At 32.9% G+C, this 26732-nt stretch overlaps 3 protein-coding genes and 1 non-coding gene across 8 annotated transcripts in view; 1 reads left to right on the forward strand and 3 right to left on the reverse strand.

The window, feature by feature from the left end:
* Positions 1-5056: 5056 nt before the first annotated feature.
* Trnaq-uug lies at positions 5057-5128 on the reverse strand. Its single transcript has one exon. It is a non-coding gene; the product is annotated as a tRNA-Gln (tRNA).
* Positions 5129-5943: 815 nt separating this feature from the next.
* Positions 5944-9476, forward strand: LOC119640838 (sperm-associated antigen 1). The gene is made up of 5 exons (XM_038039093.1): positions 5944-6427; positions 6491-6882; positions 7081-7208; positions 8689-8816; positions 8891-9476. The coding sequence occupies exons 1-5, from the start codon at positions 6161-6163 to the stop codon at positions 9377-9379; spliced, it is 1404 nt and encodes a 467-aa protein (XP_037895021.1). The 5' UTR covers positions 5944-6160; the 3' UTR covers positions 9380-9476.
* Positions 9363-16268, reverse strand: LOC119640837 (uridine phosphorylase 2). 2 transcript variants are annotated; one of them, XM_038039092.1, is made up of 6 exons: positions 15805-16268; positions 11687-11851; positions 11243-11386; positions 10967-11176; positions 9836-9974; positions 9363-9764 (listed from the first exon to the last, which is right to left on the reverse strand). In XM_038039092.1, exons 2-6 carry the CDS (start codon positions 11813-11815, stop codon positions 9481-9483), a joined length of 906 nt encoding a protein of 301 aa, XP_037895020.1. In that variant the 5' UTR covers positions 11816-11851; positions 15805-16268; the 3' UTR covers positions 9363-9480. The 2 variants fall into 2 exon arrangements, with proteins under 2 accessions (XP_037895020.1, XP_037895019.1); XM_038039091.1 differs by lacking the exon at positions 15805-16268 and having other exon boundaries at positions 11687-11909.
* A 5597-nt stretch (positions 16269-21865) lies between these two features.
* LOC119640799 (uridine phosphorylase 1) overlaps positions 21866-26732 on the reverse strand; it is a 27575-nt gene continuing 22708 nt past the window's right edge. For 3 of the 4 annotated variants that reach the window (XM_038039032.1, XM_038039033.1, XM_038039030.1), the window contains 4 exons: positions 23457-23804; positions 23250-23388; positions 22988-23181; positions 21866-22092 (listed from right to left, as the gene is read on the reverse strand). In XM_038039032.1, the coding sequence (XP_037894960.1) occupies positions 21892-22092; positions 22988-23181; positions 23250-23388; positions 23457-23804 (882 nt within the window). In that variant the 3' untranslated portion in view covers positions 21866-21891. Of the gene's footprint in view, positions 22093-22302; positions 22916-22964; positions 23182-23249; positions 23389-23456; positions 23805-26732 lie in introns of those variants that run through there. The other variant, XM_038039031.1, reaches the window with a different exon arrangement.

The following is a 26732-nucleotide window of genomic DNA, read 5'->3' on the forward strand; positions in this document are numbered from 1 at the left end:
CAAATGTCGAAAACACCTTAATTAAAGATAAACTATAATGTAATGTGTAAGCTCATAAAAAAACTTAAGCTTAATATAAATTTTTAAGGCTTTTTATGTAAATAATTATTATTTAAAAGTCGTACGTACACCTTTCATCATCAAAATTTTAATAACTTTTCATACACAATCGATCATCTTAGGCACGGTAAAAACAATTTAAAGACAGCCTTACACCGAAAATGAGTGTCCTTAAACTTTATTATAATTAAAATTCAAAAAGTAATGAGCAACAGTAATTTGTTTGCCGCATGGCGAATGCTCAACATCCATCATTCAATGCAAATCGGCAAAAGTCGAAAAAATGACCTCAAATGAACATGTAGGCCAGAAGATTATTGAAAATTCTTTAAAAGTGAGTTTATAGAAAATAAGAAAAGACCTTTGGGGATTACGGCCTATGATTTGCATCATGTTGCTTGCAAATATGAATTATAGTTCACAAAAAGACCGTAAAATTTATAGTTTAATCTCTGAAGCCATTATGGATGTTTATCTATTCTTCCAAGACACGAAGGACAAAGAAGCAAAACAAACAAACCGACTATGGAATGGAAAAAGGAGAAACCTACAAAGAATGAGATAATACTTGGAACTTTTTCCGAAAACTGAAACTATTTTCTCTATATGCGTATAGTTGGGAGCTAAAAAGAAAAAAATGGAAATGCTAAAATTAGCATGTCTTCATCCTCCAGTGATGAGTGTAGTGACATTAAAACGAGCTAAATGAGTGGAGAAAGTAAAGAATTTATAGTCTAAAGTGTCACACCCAAGTCCATATACAACACCAGTACCAACTGGAATATCTATTAATAAACAAAAGTCCATTTTAAATAATTTTATTTCATATAATTAACACTGTCTTCATTTTTCATTTTTCTTCTTTTTTTTTTTTGTTAAGTGTGTGCATTTTTTTGTGAGCGAAAAGAATTTTAATTTTAAAACTAGAACAGTAGAGAAACTGTGAACTACATAATTAGAATTAATATATTAACTTTTAGTTAAGAATTAATTGTTAACTAATAAAATTTATGTGAATAAAAAAAAATTACACAAACTAAAACGCACATAGGAGAATATGAATTTCTCACTTGGTGCATTAGAGGTGCTTTCACTCAAGAATATTTACATAAAGTAGGGTAAGTGCTTGCCAAATATTTCATATTACATTAATGGCTTTTAGATTATAAATTGTGAAAGGAAGCAATAGTGGATTTTTATTACTATTAATTTTTATATTTAAAACTTTTTGCACATAGACCAGCAAGACTCTAAATTTCGAAAAAAGAAAATTAGCAGGAATTGGTTCGTTAGAAGCGAAAAATAAAAGGTGACGCAATAACAAAATTGTATACATAAATTTAAGCAATGTGACTAATATCGAAAATTCAGGAATTCAATCTTATTTGGAAACTAATAGTTTCGCGAAAAGTTTCTTTGCGTTTCAGGCGAAAAAGCAAAACGAAGTAGTGCATTCTGCTCGACAAAGCTAGTGTAAACATAAAAAAAAAGCAAAAGCAATGGAATATGTTACACTACGCACGTCATATTGCGTTCTCATCCGATCTCTGTGTACGTTATCCTATTGATTCCGGGATATGGAGGGTCGCTTGCGAATACATACCTCTGAAGCTCCTCTCCCTGCAATCGCCCTTTATCACCCATCATTTTTGTTTACCGCATTTACTTTTATGTTTTCCTTTAAATATTTTCCTCTTCTATATACAAAGATTGCGGCATCTTTCTTCACTTCTATTTGGTTGCAGTTGTCCATGTTATTCAAAATTAATTGTGCATCCAACAAAAAAATGGTGGAAAAATTCAGAAATTTTCAGATAAGTTTGGAGCCGTTCGGAGAAATTTCCTAATTATATGATTTGCATAATTTTCATTTTATTTTTAAATGTAAAAATACATTCAATAATAATCTTTTTGACAGTTTTTCGTTACATAGGGACATATCTCATCTTCTTCTTCTTCTGTTATTCATCAAATGAACATACGAAAATTGACTGAGATGTGTAAAAAAAGGTTAATGTGGAATACAGAGTTTTTTGTTTGGATCTTAGCAAAATTGGGGTTAGATTTGGTTATTCATTTATTTTAGTGTTTATTTCATTAAGATATTTTTAATTTTGCGTGCTATGTGTCCGTCAAGTTATTTTTTTTAAATTTTATTAAAACATGCAAACGTACGCCACGAACGATACAACAGCGGGGGTAAGAAGTAATGTGGTACATGAGTATGAGGTGTCATATGATGGAATTGATAAATGTGAGGGAAAAAAAAATTGTGAAAAAGAGTAGGTTTATAATATGGCTCATCTTGATGATGATTTCAAAAAAGCAAAGAAGTAATTGTGCGAATGCAAAATGTCATGAAACAACTTCTGTTATGGAACAATTTTTTTTTTCTTTTTTTCTTCTATTATTCAGCAAATTAACAAGCAAAAATTGGCTGGAATCTGTAAAAAAGGAAAATTAAAAATTCTTCTTTACATTATTGTTGCCTTTGTATTTTGAGAAATTTGTTTCATTTGAAAAAATTCAATTCAATTCAAATCTTCTTCTTCTTCTTCTGCGACTCAGCGAATCAGATGTAATGATGTTCGCCACTTGACTATGATTAAAGCGATCGGATTATTTGATGAGTCTCACTTTCCACATAGCGCTTAACGTTATTTAATTTTTAACATCTTTCAATTAAAATTAACTTTAACTTATGCTTTAAACTATACTTTAAATCAATTAATTGATAGTTCAAGCTAAACCAAGGTTTTATATTCATTATATTCATTTGTGGAGATGAAGACCATAAGTGACGACCATGAATTGAATTATCCCAGAAAAGACTTCTTCACGATTGTGCTCAAGTGAGCAGCGATCAAAGCATAATTACTCATACGTATTGAATTCAATGTAAAGAATAAACAAGTCTGAGAATATAGGAAAATATAAAAAGCAATTTTTTTTATCGAAATCCAACTGACGAGTGCTACAACGATTACTTAGAGTCCTTTGTCGTTTTAAATCAAATTTAAAAGTTGATAGAATTCATTTTCACTTGAACGAAATTTGACAATTGCTCGCATCTCAACCTCTCACTACTGTTACGAAAATTCTCGGTTAGATTTGTTTTAAGAAAACTAAGTGCATTATTTTGACAAGCACTTGTATATGTGCGATAACGTAGAGTTGACTTGAATGTCACAGGCCAGAGGAAGCCGTGCAATCATTGGAAGAAAGTGCACTTCCACCCCTTTTCCGGGCACTTTTTTCTGTTTGGTTTACGGAATTTAGCAACATTGTTTTCGATCGCAACGCCAAATTAATCTCAACATCCCGCACGTCACTAACTTCCGCTTTAGTTGGACAATTTTACCTTAAGTCTCTTGAAACATTTTATTCTTGACACTTCAAGAGTTTTATAAACGTGATCCATATCGAATTTCCACTTCGAACATAGTGCAACATTCTCAATCTCTCTAAACCGGTCAATTTGGAGGAAGGGAGAGCGGCTTACAGTTTTAGCAAGTCATGCACCTTAATTTTTAATTATATTAAACAAATTATCTTTCTATAGGTTCGTATTTATTTAGATTAATTAAGACCTATACATATAGATTACTCGAACTACAGAAAGATTCGCCTGAAAAGATGATGATGTATCTATTATTTGAAGAAGTTAATAGGTCATGTCTATGTATCTTTGTTTCTGTTTATTCTTGGCACTCATGTATGGGTTCGCCAGAGTAACTCTTTTTATATCTCTCTCGTTGATTAGAAATGTTTTTAATTATTTTTGTTTAAGAACTCTGTGAAATACATTTTTCTTTCTACTTTCCTTATTGCGTCATTTCTCGAGAAATGTATACATGTTGGGCATAATTTTAACAACAGTTGTCGTTAACGATGTTTAGGGATTTTAGGTATTTTCTTTCTTTATTAAGATACGAGCAAAATAATTTTTTCCACATCTCTCCGCCCCGTATCTCTGTCTTCCCCTCTCTCCACCAAAAGTAATTCTCTCTTTCTTGACCTTAATTATAAAACTACATTATTTGCATGTCGTAGCGTGCGAACCAAAAAAAAAAAAATGTCATTCATTAATTTGCTGTTTACAGCTTCTTTTTAACTCCCCTCGAGTATTAAAGAAAAAGAAAGAAAATGCATAAGATCTACACTTTTGTTAATATAATCCCTAGTTAGTAATTAGAAATATGTGAGTATATGGAGTATATTCTGATGTTAGGACTGAGAAAACAATATGCTTCTTTGCAACTTTACTCGCATAAAAGCCTGTGGCGTTGCAACCGGCAACAATAAACACAAAAAACAAAAAAATCTTTGTTATTAAAAAAAAAGACAATAAGGAAAATGCAGGGGTAAGCAAGTCCTCACCAAAGCCTACCGCTACCAATGTGCATTGGTTGACCGTGTGTTTGTTGGTTATCGATGTTTTTTTTTCTATTTCCGTTTTCTTTGTTTTCAGTAAAAAAGGAAATTTGTCGATTTCTACTTCAGCTAAATCTTTTCCTGTTGATTTCCTCAGTTGGAAAAGAAGAAGAAGACTCTGCCATTTGTAAGAATACTCATAAAATCATAACCTAAAATGCTTGGTAATAAAGATTAGCTTAAGATTAGGATAAATAAGAGAATATTGATGGATGCGGTCATTGCGTGCAAAGCTAGTCGTCTAGTTGAAAGAAAAATTAGGTATTCTTGGCATTTGATTTCAAAAATATGGCGGGAGATTTCTTGAGTTTAAAAATAAGCTCAGTGAGGCAAATTATTTAATCAACGAAAATGAACGTTATATAAATACAAAAAATTTTGTATAAGCGATGTCCTGTCCTTATCTTATACAATCTTATTTATTCGGTTTTTTAACTAATTGGCAGACGGCATGTTAATAACGTGGAGTGATTTAAAGATAAACGGGGCATAGCACTGATTTTTCATGTGAGTAGGAAAGAAAAAAAAAATGACTGACCCATAGGCGGCCATCCAAATGTCAAGGTTCTACCGAGATTTGAACTCGGATCGCTGGATTCAAAGTCCAGAGTGCTAACCATTACACCATAGAACCGCTTAATTTTGATGTGCCTAACAAAAAAAATGTCACTTGTTGCAGCAGATGCAGTATAGTATATTAATTTATCATTTATAAAACAAAAAAATTAATAAATCACACGTTAATTTTAAAATTAATAATAAATGGTTTACAATGTGTTGAACTGAAAGCTCAGAGCTTATCTCAGAGCTTTTGCAAAGAACAAGTAGAGGGCAGACGCGAAGATCGATAAGAGTAAATCCATAATATATGAAATCTTTAATATGCATTTCCAAAGCAATAAAAAATACAGCACATTTTTGTTTTGTTTGTGGCGGACGTAAATATATTGCTAACGTGTTTAATTCAACCTAACAGATTACACTTGAAATTTTTCGTAAAAGATTTAATTTAACAATCATAAAAATTAGTAGACTTAACATTTTTTTACCTGCCACATTTATTTACGTTGCTTTCGTAGTCGCTGCAAATGTGCTATCCAAATATCGGACTTCTTTTCAGACATCTCACCAAACTTATTCAAACGATTGAGTACAGTTCCTTGACCAAATTTTATGTTCTCATTATTCGAGGCTGTTTTTGCTCAATTCTTTGGGATATTCCGTTGACTTCATCAGAGAGAGAGAGAGAGAGAGAGAGAGAGAGAGAGAGAGAGAGAGAGAGAGAGAGTCCATAAATCTTAAGACATTTTCGCAAACCCTTGGGCGTAAGAAGCGTTAAGGCCCTCGCGAATTTTTTTGCAAGCTTCTCTCCTATTTTCCCAGAGCAACTGCTTTTGATTGTTAGCCCACGTATCTACAAACTGTTAACTTTCACACCCTCATAGAGTTCTTATCGCTCCTCTAAAACGGTCTATTAAAGCGAACGCTATGAAGTTTTTCTTTTTACAATTACTATATGCCTTGCATTTTATTCACGTCCTTAGCAACTTGTGTGTTGCTAGGGTTTCCTTGGGAAATAATTAAACTCAATTGATATGAAAAATTTATTTTTGAAATAACAGCAACAATTGTAATTTTCGATTTTAAAAAAATATATATTGTAAAAATGGAAAAAAAGAAATCTTTGTTAGAACGTTATCAAATTCCCATAAGTCATTTGGATTTTGCCTACATTAAACAATGCGAAAGTGGCCGCGAAATGGAAAAAATATTACTAATATTGCAATCGGGTGAGGAAGGCTTCTATCCGGATTTAAATAAATGCGCCGAAGAGAAATTAAGGCAACTGAAACCCAATAGTCGTTTGTTTCGCGTCGAGGAAAAACTTCTAGGACGCGATGCCTTATCAGCAGACGAATTAAAACCGATTTACGTGAGAGCGCCGTTGTGTTAACAAAATATTTGCGTATAATTTAAAATGACATTTCTTCAATAGGTTTGGAATCAAGATATCAAAAACAAAGATCATAAACTACAAAAACTAGCAGATGAAAATGATAGCAACGATACGAAAAATTTGAGACTGCCTCCAGTGCGTACATCGGGTAAAATACAATCCAGTAAAGTGGAAAAAGAAACGAAAGATCCGCCGACAAGAATTAAATCTACAGATTATTCTAAATGGGATAAATATGATGCGGACGAGGAAGTTTTACGAATGGAATTGGCCGAAGAACGGATTGTAGAGGATGTTGAGCGTAAAAATCGTTTGAATGCGAACAAGTGTAAACCGCCACCTACTGTTAGCGAAATCCAAAAAGAATTCGACAGTGGAAAGGAGAAATTAACGAATTTAACGGATATAGAAAAAGTAAAATTCTCGGAAGAGTAAGTAACCCTTTACGTTCAGGAAGAAAAATGGTTCCAAGAGCGTTCAATTGACTTAACTAATTGATAAAATAACACATTTCTCCGAATCTTAATACTCGGGACCTGTTACTGTTTTGGAAAATATTTTCAATGTCTCATTTATAAAAAGTGGAGCTATGATCCTAGGTAATGATATATATTTTGTGCGATTTTCAGGTATCGTTTGCGTGGTAATGAATACTTTCGCGCCAAGGAATTCGATAATGCTTTGATAGAATACACACGCTCTATTCAAATATATCCGGAAAAGGCGACAGCGGCTTACAATAATCGCGGTCTGACATGTAAGTAGAAACCTAACCATTTCAAAAACAGCTAAGAAAACCATTTCCGCTTTAGAGAACAACTTGTATACTCGCCAAGAGTCAAGAATAACTTTACTTATATAGCTTTAATTCGTTCCTTAGGGATTTCGTAGATCTCATAGAATTTGGAAAAGTTCTCACCCTTTTAGTCGTTATAGCTGCTTTTGAAGATAAATTTTTTGGCGGTTGTTTGTTATTGTCGCTTAAGCGGTTTGTGATAGAATCTATGACCTAAGGTCCAAAGGAAAACCATTACTGACATTTCTCTTGCATACAATTTTGATACTTTTCTCTATGCCGGGTAAAACAATTCTGTTCATTCACTTGGATCGCCTTTCTGAAATCGTCGGAGTAAAGACAGTTTCAAGATTCAAGCTGACATTAACTCTAATTTTATGATTTAGCTTGATTACAGGCTTTTTCAATTAGTGTCTACAAAACATTTCTTCACACTGCATATACCTGCATAACCTAATTCCTTAGTGGCAGCGGTATCAAGTTCATAGAATACATTCTTCATATGTCAGAACGCTCGGCCAGAAGGAAGCTTCCGAGATTCTCTAAAGTGTATACATTCTTCTTAAACAGCATCAAATTCTGAGTTTGTGCTTGTCCGTCTGCGTAAAGTTTACTGTAAACCAACCGACGCTGGCCGAAAAAAAGGAAGCTATCGACTTCAAATTTGGCAGAAATATTGCAATTTCTTGCGCGCAGGCTGATATTGAAAATGGATCAAATCGGCTAAAGCACAAGCTCACAATACCATTTAAATTGACAACACCTCTGCTTTTCACAAGCAATAAAAAATTGTTTTTTTTGCTCATTACTGATAAACTAAGTAAGCCGATAAATCTCAAAAATCTGGGTAGCTGTGCAAAAATGAAAAAAATTGACCATGCCTACAAATGTTATAGTATATCAAAAAAACAGTTTTTTTCCAATATCTTTATAAAGCGTAGAGACGAGCATAAAAAAAACACTTCTATAAATTTGATGCCACTTTCAAATTTAGAATGCACCTAACCGTGTTCGCCTATACATCTTTCCGCCTGTGTATCGCCTACAAATTTGCAGAAGAATATGAAAATGACCTAACACGCCTATAATGCCCACACGCCTATGTAACACAAACTATCAAAATTTTCCTCCTCCGTGTTTTTTGTCGTGCCGTGCACACAACAACTACATCATCCAAATTTCGAATTGTTTTCTAAAAGCAGAAAAGGTCAGCCACGCCCGTCCAATATTATGGAATATGCACATTTACAGCTTTCTTTTCTTTTCAGTCTTTCATAGGAGAACAATGATGGGTATAAATGATTCGGTCGCAACCGAATAGAACTTTCTTAGTTGTTGTTTCTTACATATCCTTACAAATACAAGTTAAGCGTGAGGCGAACAATAATTTCCGCTATCGCGTCTCAAGATTCTTTTAACTTAATTTTTATTGTTTATTAAGACTTCAAGTTAAAAAAATTCTATGAATCGATGAAGGATAGCGAAGCGTGCCTGGCATTAGAACCAAATAATATTAAAGCACGCATACGTTTAGCTGAGGCGCATTATGCCTATGGCCGCAAAAAAGAGGTAGAGAAGTATTTCTAAAACAAGTTTAAACAAGATTTTAAAGCAAATTATATGATTGCAATTGCTGCTTGCAGTCTTACAATCTTTATCTTAAAGTCTTGGAAGTGGATGATGGGAATGCGATCGCACTTAAAGCTATCGCCGAACTACGGCAGCAATATGAAGACCTACCGCCGCCTAAAGCCACACGCCTGAAAATACAGGACGAAAGCTCTAAAGCAAAATCCAAACCAATTGAGAAAACTCCCGAAACCAAAGTTGAGAAAGTTGAGAAGAAGGAGGAAGCAAAAAATATACAGGAGAAAAAAGCGCCGACAAAAGTGGATAAAGCAAAGCCAAAAAAAATTAAATATGATTTGGCTGATTTGATAAAACCGAATCGTATCGTTAAAAATAAACTGATAACAGCTGCCGAAAAATTAGGTAAAATGCATGCTCCTGGCGATGAAAAGGAGAAAGCAAAGGCCACAAATCAAGAGCAAAGCAAAAAAAATCCGGAATTTATTTTACCCATGAATGTTAAAACGGATTACAAAAGCAAAATACTTATAGAGGAATTGTAATTTTATTGTCTTCATGTGTGGTATCATTTTATATGTGTTAATGAATAATAGAAAATCAGTATAACTGATTTGTGGGAGCGAGCGAGTGACTCCTCCTCAAATTATTGTTTTAATTTGTATTGAATATAACGTCCGACTATAATAAATGCTCGCTTTTCAAATTCTTCTTTTTGCTGTTTAGTCACTTTAATTTGATCTCCTTCTAAACGATCCAAAAAAGTGATGCATACCTCGGCAGCCTTAACATCCAGATGATGCATTAGTGCTGAGAACATAACCGCTTCCATTTCAAAATTTTTTATATCTTTTACACGGCATTCTTCTAAGAATTTCAATTTATCTTCATTTCGATATTCACAACTGGCTCCGTCTAAACGAGCTTGACCTAAAAAACATTTGACATGATTACTCTAACTGATACTTTAGGGTGTTATTATTATTGAAGGAGCTCATTACCTTCGTAGAAACATTCCGCTGATAAAGTGTTACCGATTATTGTTTCAAAATTGTCATCTTTCTTTGCACAATTAAGGATTTCCTTGCAAATAGTTTCGTCGAATTTGGCAGGTCGACTAACGGTTCTACCTAAGATAGCCTAAATTTGGAATTGAAAAATGAAAAGTCAAAGATCAGTAATAAAGCAAGATATGCCAACTTTGTAAACTATATCTGTCTTTAGCGGCGTGAAATTTTTTTTTTAAAAACAACTAATTGACTACTTTAGTCGAAAGTGCGAACAGATAACTAATATTAAGAGGATTTGCTTGTTCTCGTTCTCTTTTAAAGCAAATTCCTTGAACGTACCTATACGCTATAAATGAGGCACTGGGAAGAAGTACTATGGCAACGAAGACTGACTTATAAGAACGGTCTTCAATAAAAGTTGTTCATCACTTGAATGTTGCGGGTAGGGTCGTGAGAATTAACGGCGGATTAATTTTTCATTTACACATATACAAGGAAGAAATTCACCTTTTTTATTAAATTGAAAGTCTTAAGCACTAACATCTGACGCTATCGACTTTACTGGAAAAGTCTAGCGCACTTGAGACTTGAACTCACGATCAGAGTTGAGAGTTGCTAGTCCAAGACTCTTTGCCTGCTCGGCCACTCAGGCGGATTTAGATGAGATAAAAATAAGTCTTGTCACTAAAAATTATTTTCAATGAGAAATGTTCGAATCTATCAAACGTCGAGTCTTTAGTGCTGCAAACTGTGTAAAAGTTACAATGGATTAAGTTATGTAAACTGTTCGTATTGGTCAGGTGCTTGTGCAGACGTATCAAATTCGCTTTTGTAAACGATCCACAGGCCCCAATCAAAACTCGCCAAAATTCAGTTTTCCTATGTGACGTTGAAGATCACGAGACAGATGATTCTAGCTAAATGCACTTGAACGCTATGTAAGTGTACACATATACATATGCATATAGAAGGTGACATATAATACATGCGACTGAGTGCTGCACAACAATTAGGAAAAGATTATTAAATTCTCCAGGATAGGATAGTGTGCTTAACATAGATCAAACTTAATTAGTTTACTTTATTTGTAGCAGCTCCTTAGCGCTTATGCTATACACTTACAAGTTCGTACTGATTGCGTAAATGGCCGTTATAAGCGTCTTTAGTTATTATCACAGTGCCAGCATTTACGCCGATTCCACCACTTGACCCGACACGTACGAAGATCGGATCTTTGCATTTCGCATATTTAACAAGTTTAAGCAATTCATGCAATAATATACTCATGCTACTAATACCCACACCATGAGAGCAGCATAGCACAGGACCAATCTAAATGAATTTCGCAAATGAAGATAAGAACAAATCGACAAATTGGAAAAATGATGTAATAACTACCTTGTAAACAGCATATCGATGGCCAGATTCAGTGAGATTTATGAAATCTCCACTTCCATTTCCCCCGTCTTGAAACTGCAAATTATCTCGCAAATACTTTGCCAACATTAGCATTCGTTGTCCAGTGCCACCCATACAAATAAACTAATTAAAAAAATGTTCTTTATGACATATTGTTTACGAAGAGAAGAACAGCATTTTATTGCATCAACCAACTTCAAATTCCTGATGTCTATGAGTATCTATGTGTCTATTAAATCTGTCCCATTTATACAATTTAAGTTTCGGACATATTTTCCTTTTGTACTTTCTTCAGAACAAAACAAAAAAACAAAAAACTCCACAAATCTCAAGTCTTTGCAATCGGTTCTAACGTCCTACATGATGTCATGCGGTAAATAATCAGTTTAAACCGATTAAAGATTATATTCGCTTATAACTTACCTTAACATCGCCAAATTGTTTTTGTAAACTTTTCGAATTCTTAGTATCGCCTATAGCAATATTTAAGTGATATAAATAGTCGGTTGTCATCTGATCAAGATGAGGATTTTTCAATTTTGTCGCAGCCATGATAAATTAAATATTTAAACACACTTGGCCAGATACCTAGTTAAAGCAAGTGTAAAAAATGACAAATTTCATTAAAAATGTGTATTTATAACTAGTGCCTGAAATAAGTAATAAAATCCGATAGATAGACTAAGAGATAATAAATATTAAACAAAAAAAAGGGGAAAGAATATCAAACAATATATTGAACGACTCATGGCATACTTGGAAAAAATATGCTTTTCAAGTCGTTAGAAATAAAAATTACACCAGGCAACCCGCTAATGCCTTTTGCAAGATTTGCTTCGTTATAAAGCCGCACGAAAACGAGATACGAACCCTCAATATGCTTCACTTCCTTTGGCCAATTCACACTCAATTGTTCCCTAGGAAGAATTAGATTGTCTTTCTGATTGACAGCGACTTTTCTTCCATTGACTGGACTGTAGAACTCCTCGTCGCTCTTGAGGAGTTCTGTCAAGAACTCGTGGCATTTCACCTGTCCGCAGATGTAGTGCTTTATCGCGCATCCCGTAGGCACTCGTAGAAAGCTTTCCTTTGTTCGTGATAAGATCTAAACTCTTCTTCGACGTTGTCTTCAACTTTGTAGTCCATGTTACTAATTGATCGATTGATTGACTGCAGCTATCTCCACAATTCGACGATCTACGAGCATACACATAAACACATACACATCTATATGCATAAGATTAAATGGATTTTAACATACTATGGCCGTTTTCAACATTTTTATACTATTAAAGTGAACAAAAACGGAATAGGATGACTGAAATTTTCTTATGCGAATTTCACTAACTTTAATTTCTAGGAAATTATCGCTGAACAATGAAATTTTTGGCGGATATTTTTAGATGTATATCCTACACATTATATGCTGATATGTAAATTTAAGCTGATGTCAGTCACTTATTCCTGTTTTTGTTCTCTTTAATAGTATAAAAATATATTAAAAACCGGTTATAGTTCATCTTATCTTAGACGAGAAGCGGGGAGGTAAAATGATTTCGTGATGATCGAGAAACCATAAAAGTCCATCTCGAGGTAATGCGAAAGCGATTTCGGGATAGCTTTGACCCCAGCGTTGGGCCTCTAGTTGGCAGAGCGCTGCCACAACGTGCAAAAAAAAGATAGATTTAATTTTTATCAATTATCCATTACAAAGTCAATTATTGGCATTTTTGTAGGTATTGAAGAGCCTCGAAATAACTTGGATAATCTTGGCAAATAATTATACTAAGCCTTCTTTAGCCAGCGAGCTGCAGATTTTTGCGTATTATTTGAATGTTTCATATCAAATCAACATCATTTTCAGACATGACCTCTGCCCATCACCTAAGAACGTATATTGCAATTCTCTGTTTCTTGTGTACGAACGGACAAATTTAGCTGTATCAGCTTAGGGTAAGTACTACATTGATTAGGAATAATAATAGCATCTTATAGGGTTTATAGAGTTTTCGATTATCAGTTGCAGAGTATTATTATTATTATTATTATTATTAATTTCGCCAGAGAAATAAATTCTAAGACTAAAGTCTTAAAGCACTAGCAGCTAAGGCTATCGGCTTTAGTTGTAGAGTAATTGCGCTCTTCAGCAAAGAAATGCAAATTGTTTTCACTTTCTAATATCAAACGAAATTTACTCTTTTCGATTTTTAATTCAATTGTAAATCGATTAAATAATCGATAATATCGCAATCTATAATTGATGGCCTTTATTGTCTTCTATATGCACCTTCGATAACGTGAGATAATTCTAACGTTTCGCTTACGGTACCTAGAAGTTCAGCACGGCATGGAACTGTTAAAGGTACTGTACTGTACCTATCCTTGGTTAGTCAAGATGTAGAGAGTCGACCTAATTGAGATACAACGCTCAACGCATGCGCGCTTGTTCAAAAATCAGTTTTGCAAATCCATTTCAAAAATAACGCATGAAAGAAATGCAGGAGAAATTGTTTTTGCTCCGCATTTATTTAAAGATGAAAAGATGAAAAGCATATTAATTAAATCTAATAAGCTGAAAAAACCTCAAAATATCTTGAATGGAATTCCTAAGATTTCTTAATTAGTCTCGTACAGCTAATGGGTTCCATGACCTTTATTTACAAAAGTATTTTGAGAGTTGAAAGAGTTTCAGTCAAAGTATTCTTGAAGCGCTTATGGCATAGCGAAGCTTTTGATCTAAGGAATCGATTAAACACAAGTGAAACAAAGTTCAGCTTAGACTAAAGGATCACTTATATCGTTTTTGACTGTCGTGCATAAACACATTGACGACGGCAAGCGCCAATTAATAACTTCCTTATACCTTACCATTAAATAAAACACTTTTAAAAACAAGTATAACAATTCAAATCGGGCAAGGTCAACCATTCAATACCCTACAACACATTGTCTATCACAATTCTTATTTTTATTATATCTTCTGTCATGTTGCTTTTTAAAAAAAACAACCCAAGATTGTCGATTTCTACTTCCATTGATTTTCAATTATCGCAATTATCACTACGTCTTTCTATTGTTTTATGACACGGTCGGGCAAAGTACCGAAGATAATTACTTGCTGTGATTAATTTCTCCCAACTTGGGAAAATTCGTTTTCAATGCTTTATCAATGTGTCGTAGTAGAATTTGTGTCGTTTTGCGCAGTTTATGGCTCTATGACTATATATAATTCAAGCCAAATTATTACCAGAGCAATCGAAGTATTCAAAGGGCGCAATAATTTTGTTCAACTCAGAGATAACGAGAACTGAGAGATTTGTTTCCAAAACTAATGTATTTTCGCTCCTAGGAGCGGCGATTATAACAAGTGTTTTGAGAACAAGTGTTTTGTTTAGTTATTGCATTTTTCTTGCCTTCTTATCGCAGTCACCGAAATTCAAATGAAACGTTTTACACACAAGTGTGTTTAATATTCACTACTTTATGACAAGAGTTAGTATAAAATATTGATATCTAGACAAAGGGTTAACAAGATGGTATCTCGAAAAGCTAGAGTTTGATCTAAGCCACCCAAAACGGAGGTCATTTGAAACTGTCGTCAAATCATCAAACCGTATCATGGAAAGCTACCTTGTTCGGCAGTGATGAGCAGGTTAACCACGTTCATCAGAGACAACTCGATTTAAAAAAAATGTACGCATAGTTGTTAGAAAAAAAACGAACGGGCAAAGCTTACGTAACGTCCGGGTAAGCGTGACGGTGTGTCTAAGTCTGGTCTCTGTTCTACCCTAATGTCTTTTTTCGGCTGCATTGTTGTATGGAGACCCGAAGTTAGTTGCGATGTCACGTCCAAGATCGGTCTGCATCCTATCCTATCTGTGATCTATTTTTCGATAAGGCACAACTTTCATATTTCATGAGGGAAAAAGATGAAGAACAAAAAGCTCTTTGGGAAGAAAATGAAGATTGACAAATTTGGACTATTTTGACCGTTGTCCCATGTTAGTGTTCCCATGAAAACTTTTGCTTTATATAAAGCAACAAAGAGCAATTTTTGATAGTCTATGAGGAACGCAAGTGGGGAATTACATTACGCCATATAGGGCGAAGTGTTTGGAAGTCGGCTTTGCTCGACCCGAAAATTTTCGCTTTTGTTTACATATATATTTTAACACAGCTGAAAATTTATGGTAACTGATAATTTAAAAAAAAAAAATTTCAAATATTTATACCTCACTCAACTTTCTCCAATATCGGATATGAAAGAAGAAGTTGAGTTTGTTTTGGTCTCTCCTTTTTTTTTTAGTTTCCAACTCTTAACTTGTTTGTTCTATGGTCAAGGCATGTAACCAGTCTTTAAGTAAAAATATGTTAAGGGAAGCTTCTAGTTTCTATCTCTGGAAAAGTGGACTATATATCTTGAGAAATTTGCAAAGGCTCCATTTTTGACGATAACCACGAACGTATGTGATTGTTTCACTTAGGAACTTAATTGAATTATTCTTTTTCATATAGGGTTACCTGCATTGATATATGCCTACCTTTTATTACACTGATCGGAGCTTGTCTATCAAGTAAAATAACATGTATATCCGACGTAGGATACTGCACTTCAAACAACCGATTAAATAAATCGATTGCTCAATTTCGCCGGTAAGCTTTAAAAAGTTGACATTAGTTAACGCTCAATATATCAATTAACATAAAGCGAATTCAATTTTTTTTTAAAGCTCAATAATTTTTTTTTTTTTTTTGTTATCTTTAAGATTGTATTGTAACAACAAAGTAATTACAATTTTTACAGAGTTAGTTGCCAAGTTATTGAATATTTGAATAACTAATGTATACGATGACAGTTTGTTTCTTAATTTTTTTTTTAATAAATTTAAATAACAATTTTATTATTGCATTAAATTAAAGTGTCGCTGCATATTAAACATTTAATAAATGCAGGTCAGCAGATCGTTAATGATGTCACAAGAAAAAAATTAGTTTAAATTAACAATAATATAACTCCTCTTTAGTTGTAACCGTCCGGCTGCTGCTTGATTATCACACGTCTACGTTTGGTTTAATACTAATTCTACTGTTGCACGTTCTTAATGCATTTCATCTACGATAAACGTTACAAGTGTAAGCGTGCATAGATACAATCTGATATTTAAATACCCTATCCTAGTTCAGTGTAAATTCTAACACTAATTTAAAGAGCAGAGAATACATTTGCCTGCAGAAGAGAGCATAGAAAAACTCTCAACAAATATCGAACTTTAAGCGAGACCCTTTTAAGATGCTTAGAGTTACCTTAGACTATTGCCTTTTCACTCAAGAATTTCTATCAAAAACACGTAAGAATGCTATCGGGCAACAACAAGCGTTAGATGCTCTACAACGCCTCGCTTAATTGCTAAGTGATCAAAAATTATACATCAGTTTTATGTGAAAATCCTCACAAATGAGGATGCCTAACCCTCGATGCGTCTAAATGCGTCTAGTGATGCGATCTAAAAAATAAAAATCTGTATGGATCAAATTCCTTACAATCGATTTACTAAGGATAAATTTTCATCGTAAAATTGTTTGGGCTTATTTTTCGTTATCCAAAAAATAGACCAACTTGGTCCAAATTTAACTTTTTTACCAAATTATCATTATGAACGAATTTTCATCAAGAAGTATTGAAAATTAGGCTTCCTTACCATATCAGTTTTTTTACAAACGGTTATATGATTAGGGTTTCAAAAAATCGATCAATTCGGCCGAAGGTTTTCATACACAATTTAGAATATCGAGATGCTAATTGTACTGCACGCGTAGCGTAGCGTGCTAGAAGCACAACAGTAGACCAAGCGTCCCATATAAATAATTGCTGACATCAGCAATTATTGAAGCAAAAAAATAAAAGTTTAAATAAGCTTGAGCCTCTAGTTTAGTATTATATATAAGCATTATATTTCTGAAATCAATGTATGTGCTGACCACTGAAAACTGGATAACTTCACTGGTATAAAGCAGACTGCGTTGCAAAATATTCATCAATATTTCAAAAAATGAAAAACATAAATGTATGTAAATGAAACAAATGGTTATAAAATCGAAAATTTAGATATAATTTTGCCTAACCATAAAGCAATTCCTTTGATCACCTCTATAAACTCAACAGAATTCTCTGGCGGAAAAAATTTGCCAATTAATAAACCCATCAATAACTTATTTTGTTTTTTCTGTTTAACTCTGCCAGTCCTTAAATAGTCAACAATTTAACATAAAAGCAAATTGTTTTGATGAATTTCAAATTTTTATTAATTATTTTTCTCAAAGCGCAATTGTAGTAAGAATTTGAATTTCTTAAATAATATACAAAAGATAAAAAACTACATATAATGAGCAGCAAAGTCAACAAATTACATTTAATTCAATACAAAAGCTTTTTCGTGGCTGACAACTCCCGATATTTAAAATTTCTTAATAGAACGAATAACTAATCACCGAAATAGGAAAAAGGCAAAGATGACAATCTTTATTTTGTTTAATATACAAATTATTTTGAGGATGGCAACTCTAGTAACCAATTGTTTCAATGAAATGTGGAATTTAATCGATCACAGCAGATCAAAGGGAATTGTAATTTTCACACACTTTGCAAATTGAACACCGGCGTAAGTATTTAAATAAATGTGTAATATGTAAAACGTCAGGCAATTAACGTAAATTCAGTGAAAAGAATTATTATCTTGTTTTTCCAAATGTGTGCGACAAGTTTTCCTGTAAATTGGTGTGGGCAATATATGAAAAGGGACTTGTAGATATTATTATTATTATAATTTTAGACATGAAATAAATTCGTAGACTAAAAAAAAAATTGAGCACTAGCAGCACAGGCTATCGGCTCGACTTCTAGATAAAATTGAGGTAAGAAATGGCAAACTATTCTTTTTTGTTGTTGTTGTTGATGCCATTAACGGAGATTGTAAGAATTTTTTTGATAGCCCGCAAACAAAACAGACATTAAGAACTAATTGTGGCTTTTATTCCACTCTATACACGGCAGGCGCGATGTTTGCAAAAAGAAACAAGATAGTAAAAGTGCTTTGCCGGAATTATTCAAAGTAAGGTAAGTTTAAAATATTTGTTTTTAAGAGCGCAAAATTCTGATTGAATACAGTTTTTAAGCTTTCATAATAAAACGTTGACTCGTGTAAATAGCATTTATATGATGTGTATTTGCATATTTATTTTACTTGTAACTCTATTAATAATACTATAAAATAAAAAGTAAACATTGTTATTAAGCCCTTTGCTAAGAATTTTGTCCTGAAATAATGGAACTATTTCTGATAACTGAACTTATTTTTATTATAGGTCTTGGTCTTATTTTTTCTTTTCTTTACTTTAATTTTTAAGAGACATTTACGCACACTTATAGACATATCAAAACAATTGGAAAGAAATAGTTCGGAAAAAAATGTAATTAAAATGCATTCAGCAACGAAGGAAACCGGATACCGTTTCACACGGGCAAACACTACAATTGAAAACAGTCACAGTAGGTCGCTGTTGCGGAGACAAAAAAAAAGATGAAGAATGTATAACAGCTACTTTTGTTTCATTCTCAGTATCAATCTCGTCAAATTTGGTGACTTTAAAGAATAAGCATGTAAAATTTGGTGCCTTTAAGGAATAAGCATATATGTTCTCAATAATTTTTATAGAAATTCCAAACAACTGAGAATAAGCATATACGTTTGTTTACATTATTCAATAATTTTGCATGTATTTGTATTAAATTTGGTGACTTTATGGAATAAGCGCATATATATTCTCAATAATTTGTATAGAAATTCCCAACATGTGAGAATAAGCATATCCAACGCCTTAGTTAGTTCTGTATACTATAAAATTCTTCTCACCTTTTTCCACACCACTTTTGAGTTGCAGAACATATAAATCAATGGAAAAAAGATGGGCAACTGATAGAATCTGGAGGGTATAGACGAATACTTCCAAGTGGAACGCTCCGTTAGCTAAAGTATATAGAAGCACTTAGCCAATTAGTGAGGTGATTTGAATTAACATAATAACCTTACCTTTTCATCATTTTGTAAATGATTAGCCAGTATTTTGAATATGCGTGATGGATAGATTCAAAACTTTAATAGTTATGCATTTTTTGCATTTATCCACACGTCAGGAAGTTAAAGGATATTCATAACTGTACGAAACTAAATTTGCAAAAAGTATTATTAGTGAAGAATATTTTTGGGCGTACTTAGTCTTTTGTTTTTACTATCTGGTTAAATATTCTACAAGGTTACCTTGTTGGTTTAATACTCACTATTAAGGAATGTAAGATGTACTAGTTTCGTTCGTAGCCTTAAGAAATAAGATCATACAAGGTCCATATATTTTTGAGAAACATAAAATATTAAATCGGTTTAATCCGATTTGTCGATCCGCGCATTGGTGTCAAACTATTCTTCAAACGGTTTTAAATAAAAATTCGTCGCCTTCATTCAAATTAAATGTAAAGTATTGAGAAGCTTTTCAAATCATTTACGGAATCCAAAAAAAGCATTGCTTGAGAACGTCAAATAATTGCGCATAGTTTGAAGTAACGAAAACTGATCAACTTTAATATAACGTTTACTTAATGCTAATCGTTTATTTTTCTATACTTAACTATTTCCGTAAAAACACAATAATAAAAAAGATTTTTTTTCAAATAAATAAATGCCTAAACAATTTTCGAGCTATTCAAAAAAAAAACGATTTTGCGGTTTATTAAGCATAATAATTTGTAAACACTTCGTTGTGCGATTTTTTCTTCATTTTTTTATTAATATTGGATTTAAGATCACGCGAAAACTTATCGATGAGCGCTCCAAGTCTTTTTATAACAAATGTAGAAATTATGGATTTTCCATTCGACGGACTTTTTTAATCCATTAAGTATATCTTAACTGCAAAGACATGAAAGACATTTCACATTGCATCAAGTCACTTTATGACCGATAGGTATGTACGGGGAACAAAGCCTTCCATTGATTTAAAAAATCGATCAAAAGAAGTAAAAAAGTTGAGCTCATATGAAAAGATAACTTTTCATAAAGATCACATTGTCTTTGATGACGGCGGACGTCAATTAATAATTTATTTACATCTTACCATTAAATAAAACTTAAAAAAAAAAGATTGAGGGCTAAGTGTGCGTATTAAAGCGTACCGCCATCACTATTTATTATTGGGAAGGAATGTTTTCAAATTTCTCATTCGGTTTTGCATAGATAAGCAATGAAAATCAGCACACAATTCAAAAGTCGGTCCGCATATGCGTGCTTAGTCTGTCTTAAATAAAAATTAAAAATTAAAGAACAATATATTCAAAAATCATCAAAAATGGTTTAAATTAAACTGTTAACGGTAAGCATTTAACTATTTTATTTTAGTTTTTTATTTTAATCTTTTTTTTTTTTTTTTGGTTAATTTAATGCATTTTACACAAATGTCTTTTATCAACGTGCTTAAGGTGCGTTTTGAATGAAATTAAAAAATATTGAATTTTTAAATGTATAAGGATATAATTTTGTATATAATAAGTCCAAACAAGTTATTTTTCTCATAAACATTTCTTGACATTCATTCACATTTAAATGCTTTTTCCTTTATATACCACTGTGCGTGCAAAACCTAAGACCAACTTAATTTTTGCTTTTTTTAAAGTGTATTTATTATTCCAAATCTATTTCGTTGCCTCCAAAGGAATCTTCCAATTGAAATAATATTCTTTGTTAAGAGGTTCGACCGGCGGAAGGAATTTATAACGCGCAACACCGTGATAATCGAAGAAAATTGTTAACATAACCTAGATTTTTGAATGACTTTGAAGCGATGCTTTCGGTCTTAACATTTCCAAGATATTCGCTCATTTGATCGGTTGGGCGTACATCATTTTGTAAAAATCGGGAAAAATATTTTTTCTACCCTACGAAACTAAACGCGGGTGAAATATTAATGACGTTTGCAAGGTGAAATATGTCGTCACATTACTACCAATTTGGATAAAAATATATTTTCTATTCAATACAGGCCGCGCTATTTATTTTTAATATTGGCCTTAGTTTTTGATCACAGTATTCAATGTTTTTGAAATTAATTCCGGAATATTTGCGTTTTTAGTTTTCATACAATTTTCTGCTTGTACAGCAGCCTCTTTATGCGTTTTGCTCAATTTTTACACGAAATACATAATTCATTGTTATATATTTATAAATTACATAATCATTTAATTAATTCATAAGTATTTCACATATGTTTCGAGTTTATTATATTATATGCAACGAAAATTGTGATAACATATTTTATTTTTACTAATTAACAACTTATTTAATTAGATTTTTTGGTGATATCTAATATGTATATATATATAAATATATATATATATATATATGTTTATGCATATATATATTATATATTATATAGTATTATATATACATTATATATATGTATATATATATATATATATATATATATATATATATTTATACGTTCATGTATAAAGTGGAAATACATTAATACATACATAGGTATATTTATACGATAAGCGAGAAGGAATTAATTTGATTAATATTTTACTCATGAGCCTGCGATTCTTGCTGCACTAACTTAAAGCGTCTGGGCGATTTTATTGAGCCCTGATGACCGAACAAACCTTGATGGCCAAACATATTCTTTAATTGACCCTTTTGCGCCAACACTTTACGTATATAACGCGATACAAGTGTTTGCGGCCGTTGCTGCCATTCATTCATTACCTCCTTGGGTGCGTTAACCTGAAAATACAATATAATTCGTTTTTTGTAAATACACGACAAATTTCTCTTTTTATACCCTACACCACTTGTGGTACGGGGCATAGTTAATGCGGACTTATGTAACGCTCAGAAACGGTTAAGATAGATCTACCGTTCATTATTCCAACCAATTCGGAATCGTTTTCGAAATCGATCTAAGATTGTCTGTCCATGTAAATTTGTATTCAAGCTACTCTTCGCAATTTTTGAGATATTTCGATGAAATTTGATCGAACACTATTGAAAATATTTCGGATCGGTAGCACGCCTAATTTTGAAATGTCATTTTATGGAAAAAAATTAAGTAGTAGTATTTCAGTATTCTAAGTTGGTATGAAAACTTTCGACTGGTTGAGGCAATTTTTGAACTCCCTCTCATATAACGAGAACTGAAGTTTCCTTCAAAACAAAAAGCTATAATTTTTAATGCTCCATGATGAAAATTATGTCAGCCTATTTTTTGTGTCCTGCCCTAAAAAGAATTTTCACGAAACTTGATGCCTTGTAGAGGAGAAAAGCCTAAGTTTTAATGTACGATGATGAAAATTGACGCTTATTAGTAATAAATAATAAATAAACTCTACAAAATTTGAATCATCTGCGCTTCTTTTTGGATCCCGCCACAGGTAAGGATTAAACTTGTACTACATTAGGTTGCGTTTTGAGCCCGCTTCCTCATAAATACGCACATGAAAAATGTGCCGTTATATAGAAACAAGACATAAAACACACTACAATGTGGTTTAGGATATTTGATAATCGGCTGTGCCGGACTATAATGGTCTTGTATATATATATATATGTATATATACATGTATATGTATATATATATATATTTGAACTCTATATATGTATATACTTGAACTTTTTTTACCTGATCACCATTAAGACGATTAAGTAAGGCGACGCAAACAACAGCGGCCTTAATGCCAGCATGATGAGTAAGAGCAGCGAAAATAGTGCTCTCCATTTCAATATTGACTACGCCGTGGTCACGCAATTCTTCCAAATATGCCATTTTATCAGCTTCGGTAAAATCACAAAATGCTCCATCCAAACGTCCTTGACCTATAAATTTCATCGAATTTTTAATTGATTTTTCGCAGATTGAGTTTAAGAAAATTATGCTGACTTACCCTCGTAAAAATCATTTGTGCACAACGTTTTACCGATAATTGTATCATAGGGATCATCATGACTGGCCAATGACTTTAATTCGCGGGCCAATTTTTCATCTAATTTGGCAGGACGCTGAACAGTCTTACCCAGGATTGTCTAATGTGAGAAAAAAAATGAAATCAATTTGAATAAAAAATTTCCTTATTTTGTTAAACTTTTCATACAAACTCCTGCGAATTTCTTAATTGCGCGTCAAGGGCACCTTCGGTGATGATAACAGTGCCGCCCTCAACCCCTATACCACCACAAGTGCCAATACGTATGAATATTGGTTCTTGACACTTGGCGTGATACATGAGTTTAATCATTTCATGCATCAGAATACTGACTGAGGGTGCTCCCATGCCGTGACTGACGCAAAGCACCGGACCAACTTTGTACATCGAATAGCGGTACGAAAATTCGCTAATATCCTGGAGCATAGTGCCCGCTGGCAATTTATAACCGATTTCATTCATAATAAAATGTGCAAAGTTTTCCATGCGCTTTGGTGTCCCGCCCATGCAAACAAACTGTAATGAGAAAAACAGTTTTATAATAAAAATATTAAAATCCTTGATATCATGAAAGAAAAGAAAACAACAACAATAAAAATCGAATTTTAATCTTCTTATTTTAAAAAGTTCGTTAACATTTAATCACAATATATAATAATTTATTTCTAACGATTAATTAGTATTTATAAAAAAAAAAAGTTGCCTTAACTAACAAGGGCAAAGGGCAGTAGTGACCTTAGCACTCGGTGGAAGTCTAAGAATTTCAACACAAGGAAAGTAAAATTCAAGCTGTTGCTTTACACACACATATATAAATTAATTTTATTTGTCTCTTATCTACGTATGCAAATAAGTTTAAATGATGAACTTGTTTATAGGCGTCAGTTTGTTACATACTCATGGCCAAAGATTATGTGGCGATTGTAAATATTTTTGGGACAACACCGTCAAGCCATATAAAATAAAATAGACAAAAACCCTATAATGAGCCACTGTCTACCATTAAAGGTCATCCACCAGCCTGCAGACATTAATTCAAAAACTTTTCAAAATTAGTAGCATTGACGGTCGAAAAAGTCGCCCGATCCGAACCATTTTCAATATAGTTCGTCCTTGGATCAACTCACGTCAGTATTCTAAATTTTATAGAAATCACTCATTAATTGCGGTCTGTAGGTTGAACATAAAAAAACAGACGAAATGGAATAATAAAAGGTTGATTTTTCTCAAGTTGTTTGCATCAGTAATGTAAGGTATAAATATTTATAATAGTTACGTAACCTATAGGGTTTGGGATATAAGATACCTTTTTCCGCGAGTTATTGCGTAGAATTTGACCTATCTATCTATCTGCTGTTTACATTAATCATTGTTCTATATGCTTTCCGTCGTTTACAATGAAAGAAGAATTAGGTCCTCGTGCGCAAATTTTGGCTCAGCCTTTCTGCTTCAAACGGTGCTTTTTACGACGAAGCAGGACAATTATTGCACGATAACTAAGGGGAATCGTTTAAGACGAAAACAAAAGCACTTGCTGAATGATGTCAGGCATTCAATAAAAGCCAAGAGAAGTGAGCTTCGATTTGATTCATATTTGGATATGGAATGCATTCGGAAAGATCTTCATTTTGTGTATACATCTACAAATTTGGTTGGTCAAGGTCAATTGAAAACTAATTCGTTGAAATAGGTAGAGACCATATGTCAATACGTCCGCGAAATAATATTTTTCCATTAAGAGTTTCGAATACTGTATACACAGCATGTAAATGTAGGCTGCACAATGAAAACATGAAAAACGTATTCATCAATTGACAAGGGAAGCAAAAACAGGAGATCCACATGTCTGCCCCATCTAACATATATATATTCTCCGTCTTATATAGTTTTCTAAGTTGCGTTTGCGCAGAAGGACGGCCATCCACCACATTAGGCAGAAAAAAAAGAAACCTGAATCTATGCACAGTGTGCCTTATCTAAGCCATCAAGGTAGTTGCAACCATACTGGCCATTAACAGAACGTTGTGCATCCATAATACACAGATACTTCTATTCACGTGGATTTCGTCCTTTGCTTAAGGAATTAATGGAAGTCTTGAAGTACCGTGCCTTTATTTTTATTTTCTTCTTCATTTTATATATTTTCCTTCTATCGCTTGAGGTGTTATATAGTTTCTGCTTTCCTATGCATGATTCACGACGATTTTGAGTGTTGTTTGTTTATTTACTTTATTATTATTATTTTTATTTGTTTTTCTTTCACAATCTTCTTATCACGTGAGGCTATAGTTTGTCAATCATATAAAAATAATCGTGATTAGTAGTGTTTTGTATTAAATATAATCTACAACCGCAAAGTGTGGCAAAGCAATTTTCTCATTTATTACGATCTTTAAAAATATCAAGTTCTATTCATATTCTTAAAAGCGAAAAGCAAACCATTCACCAAATAGTTGATATTAGGCGCTGTAAATTCGCACTTCGCGTAAGATCTGTGTCAGCAGATAACAAGACAAAGACTAAGATCAACAAGTAAAGAAATTATATTCAGCCGCGATTGAATCTTTTATACTGAACCCCTTTATCTGAAGAAAGTAAAAACTAAATTTCTATCGTGCATAATGTTGAAATGTATATCGGGTGATCGTTGTAGCTTATGGCCAAAAAGCGTAGGAAGCTTTGAAAGCTTGCTTTCAATATCAACCAACGTTCTCGTCAAATTTAAAATAGTTACCCCGATTTTTGCTTTCATGAACACGTTTACCGCGGCAATTAACAGGCAGATAAACAGGCGGTCTGACAAACATTTCTCAAACGAATCAGATTTGATACTAATCAAACATACCGACTTTATATAGTCCCTGAAGATTCTCTCTCGGTGTTTATTTATTTATTTATTTATTTATTTTAATTCTTTTTATATATGAAACTCAACTAGACAAATAACAGTCGAGTTCAATTGGCATTTAAAGCAAAACTTATATCAATTAATAATAAAACTTGATATTAGTACAATAAAACAAATAAGAAGGAAAAAAAAAGAAGAAAGGAAAAATGCATGTACACAACTAGCATAGAGTTACACTTACAATCGGTACAGGACCAAATTGCAAATGTAAGATATCGCAAACATGCATAAACCTGGCAACCAAATTTTCATTTTCGAATCGTAACGACTTTTTAAGGTTAAAAGCTAGTTTAAGTACGACATAGGTAAATCGGGCGTATCTAGCAATGTTGCTTTAATAGACTAAAGTCCATTAATGAGAATGAGTGATAGACGTCATTTAGGTTCTTGCAAACAACAATATTTGCACTGAGTGAAAAACCCTCTAACCAGCTAACTGTGTCCACGCCTTAGCAATAAACTCCTGCGCTCGTCAAATAACTCGTTGCAAAGAAACGGTTTGATATAATGATAAAAAATATTTTCTAAAATACTTA

This window comes from Glossina fuscipes, unplaced genomic scaffold (assembly GCF_014805625.2).
Source record: "Glossina fuscipes isolate IAEA_lab_2018 unplaced genomic scaffold, Yale_Gfus_2 128, whole genome shotgun sequence".
NCBI classification, from domain to species: domain Eukaryota; kingdom Metazoa; phylum Arthropoda; class Insecta; order Diptera; family Glossinidae; genus Glossina; species Glossina fuscipes.

What these genes read in the sequence shown, in the direction of transcription:
- LOC119640837 (XM_038039092.1), bottom strand. Translation starts at nt 11,815, where the DNA reads ATGGCTGCGACAAAATTGAAAAATCCTCATCTTGATCAGATGACAACC. An exon ending in AACAATTTGGCGATGTTAAG is followed by an intron (nt 11,387 to 11,686) that starts GTAAGTTATAAG and finishes TTTTTTAATTAG; the next exon opens with TTTATTTGTATGGGTGGCAC. An exon ending in TACGCAATCAGTACGAACTT is followed by an intron (nt 9,975 to 10,966) that starts GTAAGTGTATAG and finishes TTCCAAATTTAG; the next exon opens with GCTATCTTAGGTAGAACCGT.
- LOC119640838 (XM_038039093.1), top strand. Translation starts at nt 6,161, where the DNA reads ATGGAAAAAAAGAAATCTTTGTTAGAACGTTATCAAATTCCCATAAGT. An exon ending in ACGAATTAAAACCGATTTAC is followed by an intron (nt 6,428 to 6,490) that starts GTGAGAGCGCCG and finishes TTTCTTCAATAG; the next exon opens with GTTTGGAATCAAGATATCAA. An exon ending in AAAGTAAAATTCTCGGAAGA is followed by an intron (nt 6,883 to 7,080) that starts GTAAGTAACCCT and finishes TGCGATTTTCAG; the next exon opens with GTATCGTTTGCGTGGTAATG.